Consider the following 11,140-nt stretch of genomic DNA (forward strand, 5'->3'; position numbering starts at 1 on the left):
TTCCAAAGGGAACTCACTCATAAACAGAATATCACTCTTTACAGCCATAATTTCCTAGAATGGCGGAGGTTGCTACCGAAATTGCAAAGAAGATGGAGGAAAAGGCGGAGACGCCAGTGACTGTGCCACCAACTAAAGCGGTGGAGGCTGCAAGGGCGGAAGAAGCTGAGACCAAGGTGACGGTGACACTTCCTAAAACGGTCGAGGCTACAAACAAACCGGCGGAACAGGAGGTGAAGCCAACAGAGACGTCTAGCTTGGTGGGGAAGCTTGAGACAGACGTGGAGATCAAAGCTTCTGCTGAGCAGTTCCATCACATGTTCACCGGCAAACCACACCATGTTTCCAAAGCATCTCCAGGCAACATTCAGGGCTGTGATCTGCACGAAGGCGATTGGGGCAAACCTGGCTCTATCATTTTCTGGAACTACGTTCATGGCAAGTTAACGCTGTTAACTTGTTATATATCTTCCTCATATAAGATTCAGGAAAAAAGTTCCTCAAAAAAAAGTAGATTCAGGAAAATTAAGATTTTAAGCACGTAGCCGCCTTGTAGATTTTTCAGTGACTAAAAAGAGACGATATAACAAAATGTTATATAGTTTTTTTTTTGCTAAAATGTTATATATAGGTTTCACTAACATATATGTCGATTCTCAAACTTATACCTATAACTAATAAATGTTATATAATTGGTGCAGATGGAGAGGCAAAGGTGGCAAAGGAGAGGATCGAGGCGGTCGAGCCGGAGAAGAACTTGATCACGTTCAGGGTTATTGAAGGTGATCTGATGAAAGAGTACAAAAGCTTCTTGCTCACAATCCAGGTGACCCCTAAGCACGGTGGGGCAGGAAGTATTGTGCACTGGCACCTTGAGTTCGAGAAGATTAGCGAAGAGGTTGCTCATCCCGAGACTCTCCTCCAGTTCTGTGTCGAAGTCTCCAAAGAGATCGACGAACATCTCTTGGCCGATGAATAAATCAAAAGGAATATGTGTTGTGCCTTAAGTTACGTACTTTTACTAAGACAAAATAAAGGACTATGGAGCCCTGTCCGAGTTTGTGAGAGAGAAATTATGAGTGTGCCATGATTATGTGTGTGTATGGTAAGATCGTTTTACGTTGTGAGTTGTAACTCTGAGAAGCGACGTGTACTAGCTATGATGAGCAGTGCCGTCCCAAAATTATTTATGAGAAAAAAGTATAAAAAATGGTTGTGGTCTGGGTCGAACAAGAGGCAAAGAGCTCCAAAACTCTTATCAAATAATCTAAGCTACATAAAATCATTGATATGTAGTCTAAATGTTTTGTCTATATTAAGTGGCCTGAAGCCAATGCTTCAACTGCTTTAAAGCAGGGACGGATTGATGAGCTACTATACTATAAGTGTGTTGTTTTTGATGATAGTATATTTTGGTTTAAAAATCCCTATTAATATTTTATGATTTAATGAAGATAAGGAAAGGCTAATAGTTTAAAGGAATAGTTCATTCCATTATATTATAGATATAGCTGTATAGTGTTCTTTCTTTTAAAAAGAATTTGGGATATGTCAATCAAACTCAAACTAATCTTCAAAATTACGATCACGTATGAACTTTTAATCTAGGTATTCAAATAAGACCTAAAACCTAGGTTGCACGGAAGCTTCATCGGACATCCGCTTTCCGCTTCAGAACCGGAATCAGAATCAGAACCTTGTAGAAGTTCGCGGAATCTCACTTTCAAAATGCTTCAAACATATTCTCTTTAAAAACACGTTGGAAACTTATGATTCCATTTTGAATCACGTTTCCATTTTTAAAACATAATGTTATAAATCAATAAAAAAAATAAAAATCATAGTTTTTAACTTATATAAAATCTAAAATTTAATAGTAATGAAATAGAAAGAATAAAATATACAAATATTAAAACTAATACTATAAATTATATTTATGTATTGAAGTTTTTATTAAAGAAACAGCATATATTACCATAAATTTGAATCAAGTAGTTAAACCCTAACTAAAAGGGACAAGAACTTGCATCCCAATTACTTTCCACTGAGATTATCATCGTCCACAGGCACCAAGTGTATCCTGGTACATGATCATTTTATAATCATATCTACCGATTGCTTTACGTTACTGACGAATGATGGTCATCATATCATGAAATGGTGGATATATTTAGGTTAATAAACGGCTAACTACTATATTCTCAAGAAAAAAGAAACAAAAAACTAGTATTATGTAAAATTCTGTACAGAAGCTTTGAATACGTAGGACACTGAGCCTTTAAGATACCTCGTGATGAAAGGCCAGTTCTCAATAAATGATTGGACATTATTATCACTGAAAACTAGGTGAAGTCTGAAACCAATAAGATTCCAGTGGTGACCAACAAGACGATAATGTAATGAATATGAAAAGCAGTGTTATTAAACCCGGACCGAACCGGCGGTTGGACCAGGTTCAACCACGAACCAGACACAAATGCGGGTTGGGTTAATGGCAAAACCCAACTATAATTGAATCGGTCAAAAACCCTTATCGAACGGTTAAAAACCCGTGAACCGGCGACTCAACGAACCGGCTAAACCATGGTTCTTGTATAAACCAAAAATTTATTAATAAAACAATTAACATTTTCTTTTAAAAATAAAATAGAGTTTCAGATTAATAAAGTAAAGTCGTCTCAATCATGATATAATTTTTAATTTTATTTCATAGTATAAACTTTTAACTAATGTGTCTATAATTTTTTTTAAAGGTGATGAAGATTTGGAGTGACAAAGACCTAGAGAATAAAATTTAAATGTGTTTTTTCTATGGATTTTAGATTTGAACTATTACATTGTTGTATTACTTTTATTACATTTTCAGTTTTACTTTTTAAGTTTTCTTAAACATTATGGTTATTGAAATATTTTATTTGATATGATATTTATCTTTGTAAGGATATACATATTCAAAATATCATTAAATTCAGTTTAATTTAATCAAACCCAGATCGAACCCGGTCGAACCACATTGACCCATGACCCAAAAGAATTCCGGTTCGCTTGCCGGTCCGGTTTTAACAACAAAACCAATGTGTTACAAAAAAAAGCAATTAAAAAAATAAAATGAATTTTCTTGAATAAGTTAAATGACTCTTGACAATATGATCAAAATAGATTTTCAATACTTATGTAATAATAAAAAAATTTTGTCCTCTGTTATCTCTTGTATAAAGGTAGACTGATAGCTTTGCAATCTAATAAGATGTTAAGTTTTATGGATCTTTAACTCAAAATTAAGTAAATAAACTATCTCTTATATATTACTTAAAAGTCTCTTTAAATTTCAGATAAGTGAGATTTCATACACGTTGTTTAAAATTCTACCGCCCAACAATTTGTACATAATATCTAATATTACAAACTGAAAACTTAAACTGAAAATGCGAGTTGTCTCATCAAGTGCACCCGCTTGAGACTTAAATGAGAAGAAATTTTCAGCTAGTTCCCTTGAGAAGTTCGACTACTTTTTCGCTAACTAATTGTCATGGAAACCAAAACCTATGAAATAAAATGATGTGAAACTTAGCAGCAGTGTATTCAAGAATCCAAGATCAATACAGTTCATATCTGCACTCGTTTTCTTTGGTGAGATCCTTACATTTAATGTACACTGTTTACTCTTAGTTAAAATACAGAGATACACTTCACATTTTGGTTGAAATGATATTTCTTAAAATCACTTATTGAGTGTGATTGGAACAGGTGGAGTAAATGAGAGGGAAATAAAAAAGGTGAAAATGAGTGGAAAAATAAAAATAGAAGAGAGAATAAAGTAGAGTAAACATATTATGACTCTTAGTTATTTGTGTATTTTACTCTCCTCTAACAGTAACTGGAAGAAATAGGAAGAAATGTTTTTCCACCTGATTGGAAAAATTTCAGAGTAAATAAGAATAATTGATTTTTTTCTTCTATTATTTACTCTAGAAGTGAGATACATCATAGCCATTATATCCAAAAATCTAGCCATCCCACTACCCTTCCAAAAACCTGAATCAGACACACGTAAATCCATGTTAATGAATCAATAAACAAAAACAGTTTAACATCAAGTGATCTTCAAAAAAAATTGGAGTTGGATTTAGGGCATCTCCAACAATGAAACAAAATTTTGTTGTAATTTCAACACTAAGTTTGAAATGTTGGTGTCAAATTTTTTTGCCATCTCCAATAATAACACCAAATTCTATACCAAAAGTAATTTTATATATTATTTGATGTTTTTAATTATAATAAATATTTATATTTTTATTATCTTGCGATTAATAAATAGTTACTTTAAGACATTTAGATATTATTTTTTAAAAAATTTGTAGTTTTATATTTTTTAAAAATTATTTACATTTATATTTTTGTTTTTAAAATATTATATTTTATGTATTTATTTATAAAACATATTAATTATATTCAAAATTATAAACTATTAAATATCAAAAGCACATAACAAAATAATATATATTTATTTTAATAAAATTTATATTAGTTTGTAATACAAGTTTAACTATATTTAATGTTTGATAAATTTAGTAGTATTACATAAAATTTAATTACTCACTATTAAATCTAACTATAAAATAATTTTAAAATAATAATTATATTATTAATTTATATATTTTATAAAATACTAATTAAACCTAAAATATAGAAAATAAAATATAAGAAATTTATGATATTTTATTTTTACAACATTACTTAAATCATAATACTCATTTAGTAATTTAATAATTAAAATAATTTTAAAATGATAGCGTAGTATATTTATGTTTAGATGTATAAGGGAAGTTTCCGGAGAGCTGGAAGTTGGCGAGGGGATGTTTAGTTACAAATATGAAATAAATAAATAATAATTATAACTAAATTATATTCTTAACTGAAATAGAATAAAATATATATTTTAAAGATTTGGTGTAGTGAATAGTGTTACACCAAATTTGGTGTAACACTATTCACATTACAACAAATTTGGTGGAATGATGTCAAATTTGATATCTTATTGGAGATGAAATTACACCAAATTTGTTGTTTTGGTGTCATTTTTGGAGATAGTATTAGTTAAAAAAGAATGAAAAAGTTAACGGTCACTCGCTTTTTCCATTTTTGGGATCTTTAGGCTTTTAGAGCTTCTTAGAGCTGTTGTAAGAACATATCCAAAAAGACTCTATATTGTAGAGTTTGTAAAAGTCTATATTTGAAGTTTTAACGTTTTTTTTTCAAAAGTAAAACTTCAAGCTTAATTTCAAAATTATTTGTAATTTGTTTCATATTCTTTATATTTTTCATAATTAATGTAGATACATAAAACTTTTATAAGTAACTAAAACATATATAAAACATATTACAAAAATATTAATTAATAAAATATTAAGATACAGTATAAAATTATAAAAAGAAATATATAATTAAATATTAAAACACAATAAAATTCCAGATCATCTTTAAAATAATTTTTGTAATTCTCCATCTTCGGTTACAAAAAAAATTGATAATATGTTAGAGATTTTGGAGGTTCCGGAGAAAAATTACCAAACCATTAGTGTTGTTGTAATATTTAAGTGTGTGCAATAAACTTTTTTCATGTACCTTTTATAAAAGTTTTTTATTAAGTTTATTTTGTAATATTCTTGTTGTCTAATTCTAGTTTTAAAATATTATAAATTTTATTTTATTTTTATTAAAACTTTTCTGTAAAACTTGAATTTATAAAAGAAAATCTGAAATAATTATGAAATAAAAAAATTAAAGATTAAAACGATAACAAAAAATGCTTAAAATTATAACTGTGATGTGTAATTAGGTGTAATGACCAAAATGCAAATAAAAAGATGAAACTGTTGTAATTGGAAGTGATTTCGTATTATTAATCTTGAGGACCGAATGTCCATATTTATACAAGTTACAAATGAGATAAATATAAATCCCATAACATAAGAGAATATAAATCCTAATCTATCTATGATATGATAATCACTAAATACATATGGATAAACATGAGTCTTCTTGATGTTTATCTTCTTGGATCGTCTCTATCTCTAACTTCTTGGGCCGCCATCTTCTAGTCTTCTTGGGCTGGGCTTGAGTCGGGCCTGGTCATGTCTGGTATGACATAGACTTGTCTGGTCCGGTCCGGTTCGGTTCGGTTCATCCGGTTCGTCCAGAAATGGTTTGGTCCGGTCTGTCAGGTTTGGACAGAAATGGGTCGATCACATAATATATTCACAACACTCCCCCTTGATCGACACATACGGTTCAAGGTCAGTAACATGCTCTTAAGTTGCCTCGTTAAAACCTTTCCAGGAAAACCCAGTGGGATAAAACCATAGATAAGGAAAAAGAGTACAACGCATGAACTCATTATTAAATGTCATAGACATCGGACCTTTGTGGATACATTTTACCAAACTTAGAGTTTTGGTGTTGCCTCATTAAAACCTTACCGGTAAAAAGCCAATTGGGACAAAAACCAGGTGAAGGGAAAAGAGTACAACATGTACCACTCCCCCTGAATTGTACCTCCGTGCAATGTCTTTCAATTGCTGTATAATTCATTTGAACTTGTTTCAGTGATCATGAGGTATATGTACTTATTAGTACTTCGTCCATTTCTTAAAAAAAAAAAATTATCAGATATGTTCTATGGTTTTTGACCAGAACATATGGACTTACTATGGGAGTATACATCCACCTTGAAATGGATCTTAACAATAAATATTTTCTGTTCATCCTTGGTCATTTGAATTTATAAAATTCGACAATGAATATCATTAGTATATCCACAATTTGGATCATACTATTGCACATTCCTTACTTAGAGGTTAACCAGAGTTCTCCATGAAAATTTCTACATAGCATATGCCAATAAACTTGCATGGCCGGCTGGAAGCCTTCCTTTGGGTTAACATGCCGTTCCACCTTGCTTGGTGTCTCATGGTCGGATCATGACCTATGGAACGGGTCAGAATTGTCTAGGACCAAGGTGGTTTAAGGTCAGATTTGGATATGGATTCTTATGGTCGTGAATCTCATGGATTCATCACTTTATTACTTTGACCATATCATATCCAGTTCTTGATATGTTAGATCATGGATCTCAATATATGTATGCGGCTGTGACCTTTACTCTAGATCATTTTATTTCCATTACAGCCTGTCCAAAATCAGTTGGACTTAATCATCCTTTCTTTAGGTTATAAACACAAGGAGTTTATTTCATAATTTATGGACTAATCTGAAATGTTCTTATAGAACTTTCTTACTAAGTTTCTCTTAGTCTTATTATATGTGTATACACGCAGGCAGCTGCATCTACGATAGTCCATGAACAACGCAGGAACGATGTTGTTTATGAGATTCATATTTCTCATTTTTAGATCTCTTGATCTCTTAAATCTCAGGTCATATGTACATTTATATATCCAGGGATTTATTGTACTACTTACTGCAATTTTCTTATGTGTTTCCAGACATTATATTATGCAGTAGCATTCACCACATAGGAATTTTATTTCCTTCTAATCTATTCCTTAGTCTCTGTGGATAACCTTGTGTAATAAAGCCATTCCTTGAATGCTCTATGCTTGGATATGGACGACCTCTACATGGTCATATCCTTGATCTCACGGTTTTATTCATCACAAGACTCTTATGTCCCTTGGTTAGATGGTCTCCGCATCTCTTATTCTTTACTTGGAACCCCACGTTCATTTCTTTATTTATTTTACGAGTACTCTCATGTGTGGGTTCGAGATCCTATATTATTTCTTATTCTCGAGTGCTTTCTCATATGCATTTCTATCACTTATGTGTGTGTATGTGTCGACACTTATATACTGTTCCATCGCGTTACATCGCGTTCCAGACATGTTTAAATCGATTTAGAGATTTTGTTATCCAGGACCTTTGCTACCTTGAAACTTGGCGTCCCAAGTCACATGGTTTGGTACCTTAGATGTTCAGCTGGCCAGCATTTTTCTCTATGTCTGGTCTGGTTTCTTTTAGTACTCGGATATGTCATTTCTATGCACCTTTACTTTTATTTCCGAGATTCCTATGTATATGGAACATACAGGTCTATTTTATAGACTCTCTTATAGCAACTTGAATATTTATTTCGTGGTGCTAAGCTGGTTATGACATAGTCATCGGGTCTATTCTGTCTGGCTATCATCTTGTATGATTTTCTTTCTTTGTATGGACGTCCAAGATTATATTCTATGGTCCGAGGATCTTGCCAAGACAATGGTGGTTCATACCAATCCATTTCTCTTATTCTTTCCAGCTTATTGTTTTCTCATTTTAATGAATGTTGGATAGACGGATTTATCTTGTATAAATCAATGTACCTTGGCCACAATCTAGTCACTCATGTTTGGCTCATGGTTTATTAATAATCGTGGGAGAAAACATATTACTTATCCAACATATATTCCCAATCTTATCTCATTTCCTTATGAAATTCCATCCTAGATAGCACATATGTTTGTGGTGTTCTATTTTTTTATCTTAGGATGGTGTCTGGATCATGACCCGTAATCATTTTGAGATGGGAATATCTATGCTTTACTTTAATGGCCTGATGCTTATACTTTAACTTGTATGAATAATTTCTTTATGTCCCATGTCTTGGACTATATAATTTCGAATTTCTATTCTGTCCCTTGGACTATAATTTCGAATTTCTATTCTGTCCCCAAGTCTCGGATCTATGGCCAATGGCTCATTTAGATTCATAAAAGAATTCTGTCCGAGTAGGTCTATAGTATGGACATGTGTGGATTTGTCCTCACTTCCATTTCATGGACATAGTATAATTTGTTAAAAATCTTGGGAATTAATCCATGTCATTATCCAGATATCTTTGTGACCTCTGTATGGAGAGTCAGTGAACTTATAAGTTCATACTTGGTCGAGTGTTGTATCCGACCAGAAATATTACTGCGGGCTGGTTCTCGACCACGACCATGGTAGGAACCACGACCACGGTTATTGTGGTTTCCATTTCCATGGTTGTCGAGTTTTTATTGTGGTTTAAAAGGACAATGTGTCTGAGCTCTTATATCCAAAAGATTATGGTGTGTTCATGTATAATAGGGTTATTCTCTCTCCCCCTCATGAACTTACTGGAATCTGTGGATGCTCAAGACTTTTTCATTATTTTATAGTCTAAACCGTATAGGTTGTAATTCAAAATTTTAATCAGGTTATCAAGAACATGCTGTAAAATTATTTGTGTAAGGACACAAAATTATTATGTCATTTTCGTGATACATTTAGGACATTGAAGCCTCATGAGTTTCCCTTGTGTTCATACTACACACGTGAGATTTATGGGAGAACTCTTTTGTGCCTTTAAATCTTTGCATCAGATTTTAAAATTTAATTCGGATGGCTAATCCGGTCATACCATTAAGTATAATTTCAGGGTCAACCTTACTGGTTACCAAATGCCATTGTTCCTTATCATATTGATCATTTGACATAGTCTAGATCAACATGGAGAATTTATTCTCGATCATTTATACCTTTGGAAAATTTCTTTTATATAATCAGAAAGAACATTTCTGTCCTTAACCCATTCGAAACCATTCAAAATAAATTAATGGGGCTTTCATTTTGAGTGAATAAAATCGTCCCCCTTTAGGGTAATGCCATAGGAGTGGTCTCTTTTAGACTCACTGATTTTCGAAATTTACTTGTCATTTTTCAATCAAAGATTGTAAGCAAATCAATTAAGATAAAAGAAAACTTTTATTAATGCTTTTATAAATTCAGGATGTCAAAACAATTTAAACAAAACCGGCCAGTCCTATTTAACACCTTGGACATGGCTTACATTGATTCTCATTCAATGAATAAACCAAGCTCACAATTCATGTGAGTCCATCCGGATTCTTCATCAGCTTCAGGAAATATTTCAAGTGCTCGGTTCTCATGGTATATCTCCATAACTTCATCAAGTTTGTTGAGGTTATCTATCATGTTCTGCTTCTTATGCTCAAGAGCTAAAAGATATGAGAGAAGGTCGTAATAGGTTGTGAAACCTTTAGCCTTATGTGATAACAACACTTCCTTTGAATGGAATGTGTCACGAGTTTTGTTTAACATATGCTCGTTTGTTATCACTTCACCACATAGTCTAAGACTATAGGTGATTCTCATAAGATCAGAGTGATAGTCATCCACGGATTCATAATCCTGGAACCTCAGAGCATTCCATTCTTTCGTGGACTTATACAATAATGGCTCTGATAATTGGATATTCAAACTTGACCAGAGAACATGAGGATCGTTGATGTAGCTGTACTCATTTCTTAGATCCTCAACGAGATGATTTTGCATAATCATAATGGCTCTATGCCTTCCACACGCAAGGGTGTCATTTCCATATTTGATACACTTCCCGAGTCCTTTAGACTTTAAGTCGGCAGAAGTGTTCATAGCCCAATCAAGATAATTGTCTCCATTGAGATCAAGGGCATTATAATCCGAGTGTTGGAATCTCGACATCTGAATCATATCAAAACAATGATCAGTTAGTTTCTCATGCCATTTGGCTATATAAGGAAACAATGTCATGCGCCCATTTAGGCTGCAAAGACCATCCGGTCATCAAATAAAACAAGACCATTCGGTCATATTTTGATCAAGGCCACTCGGCCATTTTAGAAATGAAATAACGATATACAAACAAATCATTTCAATAGAATAACTAAATCTACCAGGATGCGAGCAAGAAACACACAGGAATCAAATAAATATTTAACCTAAGGGTTTTAGGGTTTTATAAGTCGCATAGGTCGATGGTTAAACCAGGGTCGGATAGGTTCGATTGGGGTCAGTCACAAACTCGGTTTACCATAAGGTTAAGATGGTTTATAATTCTTTATAAATTTCCTTTTTGGTTTCTGATTTCAAATTATAAAATTTCCTTTTCAAAGTTGGATTAAAAATCGAGAACCAAAACTAATTTGGATTAGAAAAATATTATAGGTTTTCCAAAATTCTTTTGCTTGATTCAATATCTTAATACTAGCAACCTAATGATCCAATTTTAACAAGCAATATCAATAGTGGTTTCAAGTTCAAAACGTAAACCTCT

At 32.5% G+C, this 11,140-nt stretch overlaps 1 protein-coding gene across 1 annotated transcript; it reads left to right on the forward strand.

Moving 5' to 3' along the window:
* On the forward strand, positions 1-1,127 carry LOC108843352 (MLP-like protein 31). The gene is made up of 2 exons (XM_018616532.2): positions 1-438; positions 702-1,127. Exons 1-2 carry the CDS (start codon positions 60-62, stop codon positions 977-979), a joined length of 657 nt encoding a protein of 218 aa, XP_018472034.2. The 5' UTR covers positions 1-59; the 3' UTR covers positions 980-1,127.
* The last annotated feature ends 10,013 nt before the right edge of the window (positions 1,128-11,140 follow it).

The sequence above is a fragment of the Raphanus sativus genome, chromosome 2 (assembly GCF_000801105.2).
Source record: "Raphanus sativus cultivar WK10039 chromosome 2, ASM80110v3, whole genome shotgun sequence".
In the NCBI taxonomy this organism is placed as follows: domain Eukaryota; kingdom Viridiplantae; phylum Streptophyta; class Magnoliopsida; order Brassicales; family Brassicaceae; genus Raphanus; species Raphanus sativus.

What these genes read in the sequence shown, in the direction of transcription:
- LOC108843352 (XM_018616532.2), top strand. Translation starts at nt 60, where the DNA reads ATGGCGGAGGTTGCTACCGAAATTGCAAAGAAGATGGAGGAAAAGGCG. An exon ending in TTTCTGGAACTACGTTCATG is followed by an intron (nt 439 to 701) that starts GCAAGTTAACGC and finishes TAATTGGTGCAG; the next exon opens with ATGGAGAGGCAAAGGTGGCA.